At 50.5% G+C, this 18,397-nt stretch overlaps 1 protein-coding gene across 1 annotated transcript in view; it reads left to right on the top strand.

Annotated features, from left to right (window-relative positions):
- DSCAML1 (DS cell adhesion molecule like 1) overlaps nucleotides 1-18,397 on the top strand; it is a 340,661-nt gene that overhangs the window by 290,025 nt on the left and 32,239 nt on the right. Inside the window, exons 12-17 of the mRNA XM_063094153.1 lie at nucleotides 1,619-1,818; nucleotides 2,441-2,537; nucleotides 3,049-3,177; nucleotides 10,600-10,767; nucleotides 12,093-12,163; nucleotides 16,945-17,185. Of these exons, the coding sequence (XP_062950223.1) occupies nucleotides 1,619-1,818; nucleotides 2,441-2,537; nucleotides 3,049-3,177; nucleotides 10,600-10,767; nucleotides 12,093-12,163; nucleotides 16,945-17,185 (906 nt within the window). The remainder of the gene's footprint in view (nucleotides 1-1,618; nucleotides 1,819-2,440; nucleotides 2,538-3,048; nucleotides 3,178-10,599; nucleotides 10,768-12,092; nucleotides 12,164-16,944; nucleotides 17,186-18,397) is intronic.

Genomic DNA, 18,397 nt, shown 5'->3' with positions numbered 1-18,397 from the left:
GGGGGTGGAGGGGTGGATAGGGGTAATGTCTGATTCTTGCAGCCAAGGACAGCCCCTCCCCATCTGTGTACTCCAGGATGACAAGAGCCACTGGGACCTATACTCTGAGAGGCAAGTTTTCCCAGGAATGTGGTGAGAAAGGAGCAGGACAAGGACGGCCCTCCACTTGCATGAGACCCCTCGCCTTTCTGGGAGCCGCCACGTGTATTGCTGCATCTCTGTCTCTGCTCAGGCAGTTTCCACAGCCTGGGGCACCCTTGTCCCTGGTCTCCCCGTTTATGTCCTGCCAGGGCAGTGCTGAGCGTTTCTCCTAGCACAGCACTTACATTCCGTACTGGAGTTGTTAGTTGTACTGTCTCTTCTCCCCACTTAGTAGGCCTCAGGAAATGCTGGTTGAATTGGAAGGATTGTGCCTTCCAAAGTATTCCTCAGTCAAAGCGAATGTCTCCTAATCCCTCTGTGAAACACACATCAGATTTTCCTCATGTTCATGTTGTCCACGCAGGGGTCTATCTTTCCCTTCCCCTTCTCCCAGGAGGCAAGGACCCTGCCCCATTGTTGTGTGTACCCCCAGCCTGGCTCAGTGCCTCCTGCCCCAGGATGGCAAGTGCTCAGGCCCAAAGGAGGGGCCAGTGATTGACATGCTTCTCATCAGGGCAGTGGGCTCTCCTAATGACCAGCCAGGGCCTTGGTTATTTTATGGTGATTTTCTCAGGTCACCAGAGGGGGTAGGGCAGGGTTAGGGGATGCCTTAGCACTGTTTGAAGGTCTTAATTTTGGTGGCACTATCCAGAGGGTTCTGTTGTACTTTTGTGAAAGAAGAGGAGGAGGGATACACAAGCCTTAGCCATAGAGACAACACCGAGGCACCATGCTTTAGAGCAGGGTTCTTAACCTGGGATCCAGAGACCCCTGCCAGGAGGTCTGTAGATTGGTTCAGGGGGTCCATGAATTTGGGTGGCGGGGGGGAAATCACATCTTTTTTTTACTAACCTCTAACTGAAATTTATTATTTCCTTCTATTTTGAGCACAAACAACAAACCACAGCAGTAGCTGTCCCTGTGACTATCACCCATAGAAGTCCACTGATATTTTCATATGGTATCAGTTGTTGCAGATATCTCTAAATATCATTTATGCTCATCACTACTCCAAAATCATGGTAATATGAGACAATAATTATAAGACTTACCACTATATTTTATTTCATAGAGTAATAAAGAACACATACTGATATGTAATATACAACATCAAAAGTTTGCTTTTTAACATTGTTAATATTTGCATAACCATATTTCAATAGAACTGGCTTCCTCTGTAATTCTATATATGTTATGCATGTAAAAAATTCTGAATCGGGGTCCACTGGCCTCCCCAGAGGGGTACAGGGAATGTAAGAACCGTGCTGAAGAGGGAGGCTGCCGCAGGCGTGGGTGGGGAGGAGGAGCAGGGGCAGGCAAGTGGGGTGCCCTACACTTCGCTCTCAGCCATTTTAGACCCTTTCCTGGGGCTGCAGCCCCCTGGGGGAGGGTCAGGTGGGGGAGGGAGCTCGCTGGCACGTGTGACTCCCCCGGGCTGGCATCCCCACCCTCCTCACGTCGCCTCCTCCCTCCCCAGTCCCAGCCATGATCACCTCCCACCCCAACACCACCATCGCCATCAAGGGCCATGCCAAGGAGCTGAACTGCACGGCGCGGGGTGAGCGGCCCATCATCATCCGCTGGGAGAAGGGGGACACAGTCATCGACCCCGACCGTGTCATGCGGTACACCATCGCCACCAAGGACAACGGCGATGAGGTCGTCTCCACACTGAAGGTGAGTGCCCACCCCCAGTCGTGGGGATCCTGTCTCTCAGAGAGTGGAGAACCTGCAACTATGATGTCTGTATCCAAATGAGGCAAATGGGGAGTCTGGGGACCTTTCCCGTACCCCAGAAATTTCCTCCCCTTTCCTACCTGTCTCCCTTCTCCACCCATGAATCTCTGCTTCAGAACCTCACTATGTCTCCTTTCTGACAACCCCACAGCCATCACATGTGGGTTCCTCAGCCTCTCCTTCCTTTCTGGGACCCCTGTGCTCCATTCTTTCTTCTGGGACCCCTTAGCCCTTCCGTCCTCCTGGACCCCTCACCCCGTCCCATCCTCCTGAACCCCTCAGCCCCTCTCTTCCTCCTGGGACCCTTCAGTGCCTCTCTTCCTCCTGGACTCTTAAGTTCCTCTCTCCCCCTGAGGGACCCTCAGCCCCTCCCTGCGTGGACCCTTCCATACTTCCACCCTTGGAGCCCTCTAGGAAGAAAAGCCCTTGACAAAGCCCCTTGGGGGTTCCCCCCAGAACAAGATGGCCTTGCTGATATCCCTGGAGTGGCTCCCTTCCACTGACCAGCTCTAAAAGACTCTCCCAATTTCCTCCCTTTCCTGCCCCTGCTGGCCTCTCCCAGCTCAAACCAGCTGACCGTGGGGACTCTGTGTTCTTCAGCTGCCACGCCATCAACTCCTACGGGGAAGACCGGGGCTTGATCCAACTCACGGTGCAAGGTACCTCCACCTGCCCCACCATTCCCAGCCCACTTCCCCAGGGGCCAGGGCCCACAGCATGGCAGAGGATGACAGAAAGTGGCCGTCTGGGGAAACGCCTCCCTTCTCTCTCCCTCCTGCCGTGAGTGGGGAGATAGGGCCTTTCCAGGCACACTTCAGACAATGGCTCCAGCCCCTACAGTGTCCACCACCAATTCCAGAAGGCAGGGGGTTGGAGGGGAGTCAAGGTCCTGGGCCCAGACCCCTGGAAGAGGTGTGGGAAGGGAAAGTGGAGCTGGGAAAGTTGGGAGCTCTGCATGAGGGGAAAGCAGGCTATCAGCTTGCGGGAATCCCTGCAAAAGGGCTGGAGGAGAGAGGGCAGCAAGACAGGGGCCCTGCCCATTCTACGCAAGGACCCCAGAACACCAGGGCCCTTGGGTAGAATGCAAGTGACACCATCCCCCGGGGTGAGTAGGAGGCCAAGCTCCCTGCTGCCATCCTTACTTCTGCCCCCTCCCCCAACACACCCCAGAGCCCCCTGATCCCCCAGAGCTAGAGATCCGGGAGGTCAAGGCCCGGAGCATGAACCTGCGCTGGACCCAGCGATTCGATGGGAACAGCATCATCACAGGCTTCGATATTGAATACAAGAACAAATCAGGTAGGTGCTGGGTGGGAGGGGGCGGGTTCAGCCTACCGTGGCCCCTGGCACCATGTGCCCTTCCTGGACCTCTTTGGCGGGACAGCCTTTGGGGCCTTAGGGCTGCCCATCTAAGGCACCAGCACCCACCCGTACACAAGCCCCTGTGGCTTCCAAAGGCAGGGACGCTGGTCAGGCTGGGAACCCAGGGAGCACACTGAGGGACCCCCAGTTGATGGGGAGTGGTGTCAGCCCCTTCTTGCCAGGATTGTCCCTAGGCCAAGGTCCTCAAGGCTGGTCTGACTTAAAGTACTTTAGAAGCGCTGAGCCCAGGGCTGTGGGCTGTCTCAGGGGGTCAGGGGCATCATGGGTTTGGCCAGGTCATCTGGGCGCTCCTGGTTTGGGATGAGATGGATGACCAGAGGTCAGAGAGCTAGTCTTTTCCAAGACTGGTCACTAGGGGATGGGGGTCCCTGGAAAAGCCTGGATCTAAGTTTCTCCCTCCTAGAAAACTTTACAAATTCTTCCTCGCAGACCCTAGCTGGCTCCCGTGAGGCTTCCCCACCACGGTGAGGTGCCGTGGGGTAGAGGGAACAATGGGCACCCAGTGCCCGGGGAAATGACGGTGGGTCCCACCATCAGCTGGCAGAGATGACAAGGTGGGGGCCTCAGAAGGGACAAGAGGGCACCTGGATGGCTTCAAGGTGGGAGTGAGAAGAAAAAAACCTCATTCTGGATCCTTTTGTACCTTTTTAATTCAATACCATAAGCCTACAAGGGTAGTTTAAAAAGCATGTGGAAAGATTCATATTATCTTTTAATTCTATTTTTCTATGAACTTTTTGGCGTAACCTCCTGTATTAGTTTCTCAAGATAATTTAAAAACAAAAGGAGTGTAGAGAACTCAACCCTCCTCAGCCCCCTTCCCCTGCCAATTCCAACTCATCTTTTGAGTCCTAGCCTAGATGTAAGGTTCTTCTCCTAGAAGTAAGGAGAAGTAAGAAGAAGTAAGGCTTCTCCTGGAGCCTTCCAGACCCTTCCTCTCACATCTAGCACGGCATGTGGCCATCAGCTGGCTGGCTGTCCTCTCCTCTTGACTGACTGAGTTCTACTCCCTGTCATAGTCCCAGTTCCTGGCACAGGGGCCCAGCCACAGAGCAGCAAGTGTTGTTGAGTGAGCTGTTGTGAGACACAGTGAAGCAGATCTCTGAGTTACATCCACCCTTGAGAGGCAGCTCTGCGCAGGGCAGCAGGCCAGTCATCATTGCTACAGGTTTCTACCAAGAGGAGCCTGCTCTCAGAAGCTGACAGTCCTGTGGCAGTCGGCCATCCAGGAGTCCAGCCTGAGTGCAGGAGGCCACAGAGCAAAGGAGTGGCCACAGCCCATGGGGGTCATCAGGACCGGCTTCGCTCTGGTCATTGTAGACGCTGCATTGAGCTGGGTCTTGAGGACTGGAAGGCAGCGGACTGAGATCTCAGGGAAAAGGAAGGGCAGAGCCTGAGCAAGGGCGCAGCACCCTCCAGGGAGCGCCTGTGGTCTAGCACAGGGGTCATAGACACCATTCATAGGCAGCGAGGCTGCAAAAGCACTTTGTTGCAAGGTTGGGAGGGAGGTCTTCGGGCTGAGCTTTTACATCATTGAGGCAGGTCTTTAAGAGCCACTGACCATGTCTGAGCTCCAGAGAGTGGCCTGAGCAACAGAGCACCTTAGAAAGAAGGATGGAGGCAAGTGGAAGAAATGCGTATCCAGGAGATGGGCGAGGAGGCTGTTGCAGCCCTGTTGCTGGGGAGAGGTGCCGAGTCAAAGGACACAGAGGGGACAGGAGGGCTGACTGGGTCCATCTCACATATCAGGGCTCTGCGAGGCTGAGCACGAGCTGCCCAGGAGCAAATAGGAAGGGGTGGGTCCCTGAGCCAACGTCTCCATGTGGCAGTGCATGCTCCATCTCCAGCTGGCCAGGCCCGTCACCTGTGCCCTCCCCCACTGCTCCTTGGAACTGCCCACCTTCTCCACGCCGCCCTGCTGCCCACTCCTCTCCACTGACCACTCTCTAATGTGTGGAAACCTTTCCACACATTATTAATGTGAGGGCACCACTCAGCAGGGTGACACTGAGAACCTCACACATCTGGGGAGCAATGCAGGAGGGACAGGCAGGGACGATGCCATTCTCAGACCATGTTCACATCTTCCCCGGATCCCATGCAGCTCCCCTGCAGGATGGGGAACCACCATAGCCCCCCTACCCTGAGCTGGGAGTGCCAGGATGGTGGGCAGGGTAGAGAGAGGGATGATGAAAGCCCAACCTCACACCATCCCTTCCACAAGGGCTCACACCTTCAAAGGGATGAGTCGCAGGATCCAGAGCACTGAGAAGGCAGCCAGTCTTCTGCCCTACCTTTGGGTGGCACTGCTCCAGAATAGCCTACCCAGATGGGCATCTGTCACATCCTGGCGTTTAGGAACAGGAATTCCATGAGAACCATGGTTCACTGCCATTGGAGACAGGCAGAGACCAGGGACCCAGCACCGCTCCCTTGTCTATAAATTGGGAACGGTAATGCCTACCTCGTGGGAGTGTTGGGAGTGATGAAGAGAAGACATCTAGCATGGGACTAGAGTAAACCTTTAAGAAATGTAAGTTCCTGTCCCCTTTCTAACTCAAATACCTCATGTGGCAATTTATGGTCCTATGGGACTTGCAGGCTGAAATATATGTGTCTGTCAGTCAGTCACATGTACTGAGTGCCAATTTTTATTTTTTGCAGAATCATGCACCAGCCATGTGGTAGGGAAAGAAAAAGAAATAGGAGACAGAATGTTGTCCTTGGAGCTTACAGTGAAGTTGGAGTGAGAAGATACACTGTGCGCGCACGCGTGCGCGCGCGCGCACACACACACACACACACACACACACACACTCTTTCAGAACCATTACAAAGCACTATCCAATCAAGTGTAATACACCACAAAATGTACTATGTGAGAACTGAGAAAGGTATCCAAGGGAACAGAGGGATGACTCAAAGGAAGGAGGGGGTGTGCGCATGCGTGTGTGTGATGTGTCTAAATACACCTTCCTGCACCTGTGGAACGGCAGAATGAGAACCATTCGTCACAAAGCAGAAGAGTTGGATTGACCAGGTGTCAGAGCTGTGTGACCTTTAGCAAGTGCTTAATGTCTTTGGGCATCTCTTTATCTATAAATGGAGACAGGATCACTTCATTTTTAGGGTGGTCGTAAGGCTTAGGTGAGCATGATGACATATGTGGAAGAGCCTGGCACGTTGTAAACTTCCACAGGTCCCCATCCTGTGCCTTTGCTCTCCCCCACCCCCGCTCTTCCTCCTGCCCCAGATCACACCCATACCACACCTGACCTCCTTCCTTGCCCCAACTGTGCCTTTGCCAGATTTTCTGCCATGATGTTCATCGTACTAATTTTCCAAGGGAAATTACCAAGTCTGCCCTTTCTAAGCCATCCCGCTCACGCTGACTTCTCCTGGCCCCAGGCAGCAGAGTAATAATACATGAATGCTGAATGATAAATAGCACCGTCCACACAAATCTATCAGATGGCGCTGTGCAGATTTAAAAATGCAGACACCACATTTCGCCCCTGTTCACCAAGCAAGGAACAGGGATGGGTTCTTTGAGGCTAGCCCTCCAAGCCCAGAAGGCAGCTTCATGGCTCCCACCGCGGGGGAGCCAGCCTGGTGTGGCATGACATTCTGGGGTACTGGAGTGTGGCTGTGAAAGGGACTAGTAGCGGGATGTTGCAAGCTGTCGTTGTGACCCAGGGAGGTTCTTCTCTGTGCTGTGGAGAGATTGCCATGGGGGGCTCAGAGCCGTGATGCAAGGAGAAAATCAGAGCTGCAGAATGGATTTGTTTCCTGAGCGCAGGCAGCTAAGTGCTCCAGATGCGGTTTTTCTTCAAGCTATGCCCTCTCTACAGCAAATGTGCCTCCTTAAAAACCAAAGACTCCCAGTCCCCTCTCAGCAAGCAGCCCACAGACCAGAAGGCACTGACATCTCCCCAGCCACTTCCTTATTTTTTAAGAATATTTTGCATCATAAACCCTTTGATGAAGAAAGGGAGAGAGAGCCCTTAATGAAATATGTTAATCTGGGTAAGCCAGGCTCATATGAAAGGGAATATTAAAAGAGACACTATTCGTCGAAGCCAGCTCAGTACACTAAGAGAGCTGAAAAGGAAGGAAGAAAATAGGGCTGCTGATTTCAGCTATTCAGGGTCAAGGAGGTGGCAGTGATCAAGTTTGGAAAACCAGCTAGAGACCTCCAGATTTGACTCCGGTGCCTCAGCTTGGAAGGGTGGTTGGGAGAAAGCTGTTTTGTGCCACATCAAAGACAATTTGGGAACACAAATTCAAATCCACCTGCAAAGTATTGGCAAAAGCGGGAAAGGGGGCCACTCTCTGGGACACCCCCTACCTTCCTGTGATTGGCACCTGAGTGAGGCAGGGAAGGGAGAGGCAAAGAGTGCTTACTGTGACTGCAGTGTGCAGAGGAACTCCAAGTTCAAAGTAAAGGACAAAGAAAATTGACTCTGATTTAAAATCACCAACAGGTTTTAAGTGCCCAGCACATGTGAAGTGGGGCACAGGACCAGAGTTTTAGACATGGCCCTGCCCTCCAGGAACTTAGCATCTCCTCAAGCCATTGCCGCCAAGACAGTGAGCCCTCAAAAGAAGACACTGTGGTCTGAGAGGGTCCTGAATGCTGCCAGAGTGCAGCAGGGACAAGTGGTGAAGGAGAAGATGGGAAAGGGGAGCAGGAGCAGGTGTCGCAGGGCCTGGGCCATGTTAAGAAATTTTACCTTTATCCTAACAGCAAGGGAAAACTGCTGAGTTTTCTGCAAGGAGGTGGAAGTATTGGATTTGTGTTTGGGTAAGACTGCTCTGAGCGCCAAGGTGGAGAGCTTGGCCTGTGTGAGCGACGGAGTCATATTTGTAGAATGAATGACAGTTGCAGTATGGAGAACAGATGGAGGGAGCAGGGAGCATGCAGTGGATGCCGGGGGGCTAGTGGGGAGCTCATCTCCCTGGGGCGAGTGAGGCTTGACAGTGGCTTGGCCTTGGGTAGGGTTGGAGCTGGGGAGATTCAGGAGCTACATGGACACAAAGACTATTGGACTTGATGGAGAGGAAGAGGGAGGGAGAGTCAAGAATAACGCCTAACTTTCCGGCACACACGATGGGCGGTGGTGCCATTGTGAGACAGAGAACCCAGGAAGGAGAGAGGCTGATAGGATGTAAGGTCAAGCATTCTGCCTTGGACATGTTGAATTTGAGGTGCTTTTGAAATATCTAAGAGGAGTCAAGTAAACAGTTGGCTCGCAGGCGTGGGGTTCAGAGGAGAAGCCCAGGCTGGACACTCGTCTGGGAGTTATCTGTGTATAGACGGGAATAGAGGCATGGAGGGAGAGGAGGGGACCAGGAAGAGCTCAACCAGTCATGGCAGGGAGAGGAGGGTGTGCCTGAAGAGGCAGAGAAACTGACCTGAGGGATGAGTGCAAAGCCAGAGAGTACTTTATTAGGGAGCCAAGGGACGAGTGTTTCAGGAAGGAGGGAGAGGTCCCAGTGTCGAACACACCTGAGAGGCCAGGGGAGAAGTTGGGTTTGGTGATGCAGAGGCCACCTATACCGTGGAGATGCGGCACTGGTGTCAGAGGATGGTGTGAGGCATAAATGGCGAACATTTAAATTGTCTGGCACTGCACCTGGCACATCCCGGGTGCACGGGAAATATTAGTGCCTCTTCCCCTTGGCTCCTCTGTTTTCAGACACATCGCATGAGTCTCCTCCCTCTGACTGCACTCATCAAAAATGAATGCACTGATTTGTGATCACTCTCCCTCTCCTATAAACACGGGCAAATCAAATGTGATTTGTGAGCTGGCACCAGCTCCCAGGACACCACAGATGGAAGTGAGCACCTGCTCCTCATGGCTGGCCTGTCCCTCCCAGATACACAAAGAGGCACCCACAGCAGGGAGGAGCCTGCCTCAGTGGCAGTCCTGGCTTAACCTGGCAGCCACAGAGTGACCTCTGGGTGGCTGGGGTGTTTCAAAAGACAAGGAGAAAATAATGTGTTTCTGAGCATCAGCAGCCTGCCATTTTGTTCCTTTGGCTCATGAAACCAAAGAATTAAATGCAAAACTACAGATGGGGATCTGGGCCGGTGCCCTTCACAGATGCCGAGCCTGTGCAGCTAAAAGTGGTGTTTTGAAAAGCATCAAGACCTCAATTAACCAGAATTTGGAGACATGTGATTTTCCTGATTTATCAAGCATTAGCTTTTTAAAAAATCTTACAAGTCTCTCTAGAATGTGCTAGTCTCCTTTCCTGATTTAGGAATTCAACTGTAGTGAATATAATTTAATCTTTTCTATTGAGAATTTTTCAGGATACTCTACTGTGGATGTAAAAGGCATAGGAAATTAGACTGAATAGTGACATCTGGACATGCCCTGGGAATATTTTTAAGCCCTGCTATCAGCTCCTTTCTTTACGCTCTTCCTTTTTTTTCAAAGTGAAGTACCAAAACAGTAGTCTGGTTATGAATTCTGGGTTTAGAAGGTCCTAGCTGAGGCATTACTATAACTGCGACCCTTCTTATTTTTCTCTGGAATCCCCTGGTATGAACACAGCAAAAATATATAGAGTGGATGCCTCTGGAGATGCAGGGTGTTTACAGTCACAGTATTCTTGAGTGGAATTTATCTGAGTTTTTTTATGTTCTACAGTTTTGCTAAACATTAGCCCTGGGATGGACTGTCAGTCCTCCTGGAAAAATCACAAACATGCTAATCCCTTTGTTGGTCCCTGACCCTAAAGACGTGGAGACCATTCTCCTGCTGGTGAAGGAAAGAGGGTAGGGGTTGTGCTGGGGACTTTGTGCTGGGGACTCTGGTACTTGGTCTGCTTCCCCCCCCCCAAATCCTGACATGTGACACTCAAGAGCATCACCTCACAAGTGCACAAAGAAAGGAAATACAGAAGACTGGGCTTCTCCCCTTGCCCAGAGTCCACTGGATGGGCAGAGGGGGTACCTAGTAGTTAGAACAGGTTACCAATGTGATGAGAGACCCAGGAAGAAGGGCACTGGCCAGTCAGACCCTCAGGGATGCAGGCAAATGGTGATCTTAGCAGGGACATTGGGAAACTTCTCTTCTGACCCATTGGAGGTTTAAGCTCACAAGCTGGCCAGTGGCAGAAAAGAGTCACTCCTCCGGAGCTTCACGGGACAGACCCTTTGCATTCTCTGTGAAGTCGTTAAGGCCTGTACCCTCTCTCTGCAATCTGTATGAGCTGGAGCCCTCAGGGCATCCAAATTGAAGTTGGGATGTGCTGGTGCTTGAGGCTGAGCTGGTGTCCTGGACTTGGCCTGGCTTTGCTTTGAAATGGGTGTCTTCCCTCCAGATTCCTGGGACTTCAAGCAGTCCACGCGCAACATCTCCCCTACCATCAACCAGGCCAACATCGTGGACTTGCACCCAGCATCGGTGTATAGCATCCGCATGTACTCCTTCAACAAGATTGGCCGCAGCGAGCCAAGCAAGGAGCTCACCATCAGCACTGAGGAGGCCGGTGAGCATCTTGCTCTGCCTCCCCTGCCGTGGCCTTGGATATCAGGAATATCTCAGGCCCACACCAGCCCTGCCCATGGACAGTGGGCCTGCAGTTAGAGGAGGGGAGGAGAGAGATCCCAAGGTATTTGTCTGTGTTTGCCTCTGGATCATTGGAGGCTGTTCTGTTTGGCTCCTTTCCAGGTGGGGTTGGAGATGCTGGGCTTTGGGGAACTCTCCATGGTCCTGACTCACTCCTCTGGCCCCAGCCTGTCTCGAAAAGACAGATCTGCAAAGAATGGGGTACCAGCCCCTTGGACCATTTTCTGTGACCTTTGTCACGGAGTTTTCCTGAAAGTTTAAACAATTGTCTTGCTATGTTTTCTTTTGTTATTGCGAAATATAAAATAATGCAGAAAAGCACATATAACAAATAATCATGAAGTAAAAACTAGTATAACCAACTACCAGCATGCCGGAGGTCCTCCATATGCCCCTTCCTGATCAAAACTCCATCCCTCCCCCGCAAGTGACCAGTGTCCTGACTTCTGTGATACTTTCTTGCTTCTCTTTCTTCACTGTCACCACAGTGTGTGTTCAATGAACCATACAGTTTAGTTTTGCCTGTTTTCCAATGTATTCATGAAATCATATGTTGTATATTCTTTTGTGTCTTGCCTGTTTTGAACAGAATTGTTTTTGCAAGCTTTATTCATGTCACTGGTGTAGTTGTATCATTGTGCATATTCAGTGCTGTGTAGTATTCCACTATAGGATGGTACCAGTCTATCTGTCTATTCTCCTATAGATGGACATTTGGGTTGTTTACAGTTTGGATCTAATACAAAAATAATGCTATGAGCATTCTTGCATTTGGATGCTAGTGCATAGGATCATGACTTTCTCTAACGGATATAAGAAGTTGTAGAATTACAGATTCAGCAAACGGATACTTCTACCTTTAACAACAACAAAAAAATGCCAGAATGTCTTCCAAAGTGTTGTACCAATCTTCTCTCCCACGGTCAGTGAGAGTTCCTGCCGCTACACATCCTTGCGTACACTTCATACTATCAAACTTCTTAAAAATGTTGCCATCCTGCTGGATGTAGAGTGGTATCTTAGTGTCATTGTTTGCTATATTTTCAGCAAATTATGGAGCATGAAGAGGAAATTGAAACCCTATGATCATTTCGGGGGAATTCAAACAAAGGCTCTCTGCTATCCGTGTACAAGCATTTCCTTTCTCCCCAGCAGGCCTCCAGCTCAGGGGGTTGGGCGTGAGAATACAGGACTCTTTCCTCTTCCAAGACTTGACTCACAATATTGCTTCTTCCCCCAACCCAGCTCCTGACGGGCCCCCCATGGATGTCACCTTGCAGCCAGTGACCTCACAGAGCATCCAAGTGACCTGGAAGGTAAGTGAGTTTGAAAGCATCTCCCCTGAAATGCTTTCTGGCCTCCTCCCTCCAGGAATGAAGCCCACAGGAGACTTTTCTCTGGTTTCTGACAACACCCATGCGTGTTTTCTCATAAAACCCACCGAGCTTTGAGGGCTGGAAGGAGAGGAGGGTAAGAGGAAATTCCCCCCTGCCCTTTGCACCCTTGCTGTCCAACGGAGGGCTGTGCCTGAGGCGGGATGGAGCACATGGCAAAGCCAACGAGGTAGGACGGTGCTTCCACCACCGTGGCCCGTCCTCCAAACCCCATGGGTTGTAACTGGGTGGGAATTGGATTTCACTTTGTGCAAAGTTCCTCCTCTATAACGTTAGGATGAAAGTAACCGCCCTCCCTGCCTCTGAGGGTGCAGGAGCTGCAGAGAAAAGAGACCCGTATGTGCTGCAGCCATTTCTAGGGGACAGAGATCTACAAGATCTAGGGGGAGGCTGCATTATCTGTCATGGAAAATCTTAGAGGATATTCCACAGCTGGCCAGGGAAACATAACCTTGAGCAGGACCAAGAGATGCTTTCTTGGGTAGTTCCAGCCCTACCGCCCTCTCCTTCTGTGGGCACAGGAGTGCTGATGGTCTGGTGGCATCTGGTTACACTGTAGTCTCCAATCTCCGGGTGCTTTCTCTTGCACTGACTTATCTGACCCTCTCCCCTTTCCTGTGGGGTGGCCAGAGGAGGTATTTTATCCCCATCTGTCAGAGCAGGCCACGGGTGCAGAGACATGAGGTGACTTGCCCACGGTCTTTCAAGTAGAGACGGGTGTAGGACTTCAACACTCATAGTCTGGAGCCCTAGCCCAGCTTCCCACCACAGCCCGCTGCATGGAGTTCTGGAACAGCACTTTCTTAGGGCTGCCCACATTCTTCTTGGAGCTTTCCCATCTCAGCAGAAGCGTTAGGAGATAGCCTCATCTTCATCAGAGATCTGTCATTTAAGTCATTCTCTGATTCTAACTCCTGACAGGAAAGGCCCAGGTGCTTTAGTCCTCTTGCTGGGCTCTTCAAAAAGGTAGACCTGGGCCGACCCCAGGAGAGTGCGGTGCTGATAGCGCCGAGGCCGCAGGTTCGGATCCTATATAGGGTTGGCCAGTGCGCTCACTGGCTGAGCGTGGTGCAAACTACACAAAGCCAAGGGTTACAATTCCCTTACCGGTCAGGGAAAAATAAATAAATAATAAAGGTAGACTTGACAACGGGGAAGATTCAGAAGGACCTACTGATATTTTCCCCGAGAAGACTACGTGTGTGCATGCCCACGCGTGCATGTACATACACAGCAGCTGCTGCCTGGTTCCTTCCCTCCCTAGAGAAATGACCAGGAGGAAAGTGAGCCAGGGGCTGGGCAGTTGGTTCTTTCTGGGGGACAGCCCACCTAGTAAACACCTGGAGCCATAGTTCCCCTCCAGATTCAGATCAGAGCTCCAGGGCTTTCCTCAGAAACAAGGGGTAGGGCCGAGCCCGTGGCGCACTCGGGAGAGTGTGGTGCTGGGAGCGCGGCGACGCTCCCGCTGCGGGTTCGGATCCTATATAGGAATGGCCGGTGCACTCACTGGCTGAGTGCTGGTCACGAAAAAGACAAAAGAAAAAAAAAAGAAAAAGAAACAAGGGGTAAAGCCTGGAGTCCAGTGCTGAAGTCTTGTCTGTGTCCAAGATCTGGACCCATTTTCAAGGAATCCTCCAAGGACCTGGGAGAGCAGGGAATGAATAAGTATGTAAAATAGTAAAACATTTGGCTACAAAGCTCTGACCTGGAGGTCGATAGAAATTTACAATCAGATTTATTTCTCCAAAGTCTCATAATGAAAAATAAAATTGATTAGAAAGTTAGAACTTCAGAATGAAGCAGCTGGTCAATAAATTTTGGGCTGAGTTCTCAGGGGATTTTTTTTTTTAACACCGAGTAACAGATTAATGAAAAATAAAGATTCACTTGAAAGATAAGTCACTTCATTTTAAGACTCTTTCTGCGAGATGTATCGCCCCTGCTTTATGACATAAATTTGCAATCAGGCCTATTGATTTCTTAATGCTTCAGAGAAATATTGTTAAGATTGATTTAAATCTCGAGTGTGTCTGTTCTGGGGGGTGGGAGGGAGATAAGGGAGGAGAAAGGGAGAGACAAAGGAGGAAGCAGAAAAGAGAGAGAGGAAGGAGGGAGAAAGGATCTGTCAAGATTTGTATAAATATGGGAATATATATATGAATGTGGCAGGGTGTGCCTGGATACCTGTCCAAGGCCTCTGTTGACATGTGTTGTGGTCACGCGTACAGGTGTAGATCACGATATAGATAGCTCTGAGTTTGTAGCTTGTATGTCACTGTATAATAATGTTTATATCAAAGTGGGTCAGTACGGCTATGTGTACAGGTAATATGAGTGTATGTCAGTATGAAAACGAGGGTATCAGGCTCTTGAAGATATGTTTACATCTGTAATAGATGTCTATGTGTGTGCGTGAGTATGTGTAGGCATACGTGTGCAGATACGAGACCCAAATGCAGAAATCTGCCCACTTAGACGAGCAAGCAGGACTGCCCAAGGGCAGAGAGAAACACTATTCAGGCAGTAACAAAAAGTCATGTCAATTAAACACACACATACCTACTTAGTGAGCTCAAAACAATTATGTTAAGTTAAAAACTTCATTTTATTGAGTTAACAGTGAGCTTAAAAATGCAGTTCATTTAAAACATCCATTGAATTAAGAAAAACTGGGACTGTTTTACTAACTTAATTGTTTTTTATCTCACTATTTTTTAGTACAATAAAAGGTGGGCTTTTAAATTAACTTCATTGTCTTTAAACCTCGGATTCAATCTGTTTTTATATGCACTGGCATGAATGTTCTGTCTCAGGAATGGGCAGGCCCAAGTCATTAAGGAGCCTGCTTCTATTTGTGGGTCTAAGCGTACCTGGCCATAGGTAGGGGTGTGAATTAGGATGTTTGTTTTGATGGGTCTGGACGTGTGTGTTCCTGGTTCTGGATGTGAGTAGGCATGTCGGGATTATGTGACTGCGTGTGGTCTTGTGTGAGAATGTCATGTGTCGGTGTTTCTGTGTTGATGTTCTCTCTCTCTGGACATCCGTGTGTGCATGTCTGGCGGGGTATCAGGGTTCAAGCCTGGGGTAAGAGTATGTTTTCCAGCTCCAGACTGATGCCAGCGTAATTTTCTCCATCTATCTGCCCAACTGGAATCAGCCCTTCATTACCGCTAGCCTTCTTCAGACCCCCATGTCCTTGCCCCTTCTGCCCCCCCATCTAGGGGCTGCCTTCAGGCCTCAGCCCCCATCACACCCCAGCCCCTGGCCATGGTGTCTGGGTGAAAGTCAAGGACTCCCTTTTTTTTTTAGTTGTAGCAAAATACATATAACATAAAATTTGCCACCTTAACTATGTTTAAGTGTGCAGTTCAGTGGCAGTAAACACATTCACAATGTTGTGCAAAAAAAAAAAAGACCCACACAATGTTGTGCAACCATCACCACTAGCCACTTCCAGAACTTTTCATTATCTCAGTCTGAAATTCTGTACCCATTAAACATTAATTCCTGCACATCCCTTCCTCTTGGCCCCTTAACATCTCTGTTCTACTTTCTGTCTCTATGAATTTGCCTGTTCTAGGTACCTCTTTAGTAGAATCATACAATATTTGTCCTTCTGTGACTGGTTTATTTCACTTAGTGTAATGTCTTCAAGCTTCACCCACGTGTAGCATGTGTCAATTTTATTCCTTTCATGGCTAAATAATATTCCATTGTGTGGATATTCCACATTTTGTTTATCTATTCATCTGATGCCAAATGATATACCTGTTCATTCATGCACCTTTTGGCTACCATGAATAATGCTGCTGTGAACATGGGTATACAAGTGTCTGTTTGAATCCCTGCTTTCCACACCATGGGGTATATACCTGGGAGTGGAATTGCTGGATCACATGGTAATTCTGTGTTGCGCTTTTTGAGGAAACTCCAATCTGTTTTCCATAGTGGCTGCACCATTTTACATTCCTACCAGCAGTACAAGAGGGTTTCAATTCCTCCACATCCTCACCAATACTTTTCCTTTTTTTTTTTTTTTTTATAATAGCCATCTTAATGGGTATGAAATGGTACCTTGGGACTCTTTCTTTTTATTCAGACTAATTGCCCACCTCCCTCACCATCACCAAATGATATCCCTGTTCATTCATTCAGTAAATATGTATTGAGGGCCTAGTATATGCCAGGCACCATTTAGACACTGAGAGCACAACAGTAAACAAAACACATACTCCTCATCTTCGTGGCGCTTACGTTCTAACAGGGCAGGAGTAAAATGTGTAGAATGTCAGCTGATGCTGTAGAGGGAAATTAAGGAGAAGAAAAAGCAGGCGTGCTAGACAGAGGCAGGGAGTAAGGAAAGTGTCGTTGAGAAGAGGGCGTTTCAGCAAGGACATGACACAGGTGTGGCGTTCAGCCGTGTGGCTGTGCAAGGACGCAGCATCCCTATGCCTGGCACAAACAGCAAGAGGCCAGCGTGGTGGGGCCTAGGAAGTGAGGGAGAGGAGCCGGGTCTGAGAGGTGATGGGTATCAGATCACGTAAGGCCATGTAGCCATTGTCAGGACTTTGGCTGTCACCCTGAGACGGGAGTCTTTGCAGGGTTGAGAGCAGTGAGGAGACAGGATCTGACTTTGGTTTTAAGAGCATCATCTCAGAACGTCACTGTGTCTCTGTCCCTGTCCCTCTCCCCCATGCTCACAGGCACCCAAGAAGGACCTGCAGAATGGCGTCATCCGTGGCTATCAGATCGGCTACAGAGAGAACAGCCCTGGCAGCAATGGGCAGTACAGCATCGTGGAGATGAAAGCCACCGGGGACAGTGAGGTCTACACTCTGGACAACCTCAAGAAGTTCGCCCAGTATGGGGTGGTGGTGCAGGCCTTCAACCGGGCTGGCACGGGGCCCTCCTCCAGCGAGATCAATGCCACCACCCTGGAGGATGGTGAGGCCACCAGCGGTGGGAAGGGGTGGAGCCCCCAGGCGTGGGCAGAGCCAGGGCTGCCAGGGCGGATGTGTGGGTCCTTCCGCCCACTCCTGGGCCCCAGCTCGGTCCTGTGGTCCGTGAGCCTCCCTGGACCCGCTCCACGTCCTCTTGCCCATTGGCTCCTCAGGAGGTGCTCTCCCCGCTCAGCACCCGGGGCCTCCCAGGCCACTCGGCCGGCTCCGTCCATCCACCTGCGGAGGCTCTGCGCTCGGTCTGTCTGCCGGCTGCTGGCCTGTCTGCGCACGTGTCTGTCCCCATCTCTCCATCCACGCTTCTCTTTCTGCCTTTTCTTCCTCCTTCCTGGCACCCCAGCCCATCTCTCTACCCAGGCTCTCTCCTCTACACCCTGGGTCCTGTTTCTCCTCCTTTACAGCTTCCTGGAAGAAGGGCATTTCTAAGCTGGAACCGATCCCTCATCTGTTTTAGGACCTGAAGTGTAACTGTGTAGTTAAGAAATCCCAACACCCCTGTGGTAGGATTTAGAGCCCAATTTTTAAAACAGTTCATGATGATTTGAGGGGAATCCACACCCTGATTAGTAAATTAAAGAGCCCAGTCTCTCCGTGGGCGAGGGTTAGGAGAAGCAGGAACGGGCCTGCGCTCCAGGCACAGAGAAGACACCAGCTGATACCTGAGCCTGCACCAGGTTGAGAGAGGAGATAGCCCTTGGTGCTGGTCACAGCCCCCCAAGGAGCAGAACAAAGAAGCAGAGTATTCTTTGTCTTTTTTCTTGATGCCTCAACCCAAAACTAGGGTCTGAGATTAAAAGCTGTTGCTGAGTCTGAGCCTGCCCACTCCACCCCCAGCAGAGGGGGGAGACCAACTGCCTGGAGAGCATAAAGCCATCGCCGCACGGCCCATGAGGATACCGGGTGTTCCACCATTAGAGAGCCGTTCCTCTGGGTTAAGCATTGCCCTCTCCCTACGTCGTCCTTGCAGCACCCTTGGGGAGAGGACACATTGGGTCAGAAACACCTGAGGGTAAATTAACTCATACCAGCGGTTCCTAACATCAGCTACAACCTGGAATTATCTGGAGAGCTTTCAAAATGTGGATGCCCAGGCTCCATCCCCAGAGATTCTAATGCATTGCCACGGAGCATAATCTGGCCTTTGATGAGGCAAACTTCAGTAGCCCCAGAGCACAGGCACCTGAGAAAAAGAGAAGAC

Source organism: Cynocephalus volans, chromosome 4, assembly GCF_027409185.1.
Source record: "Cynocephalus volans isolate mCynVol1 chromosome 4, mCynVol1.pri, whole genome shotgun sequence".
In the NCBI taxonomy this organism is placed as follows: domain Eukaryota; kingdom Metazoa; phylum Chordata; class Mammalia; order Dermoptera; family Cynocephalidae; genus Cynocephalus; species Cynocephalus volans.
The sequence above is the reverse complement of the archived record's forward strand: the minus strand, read 5'-3'. Positions and strand labels throughout refer to the sequence as shown.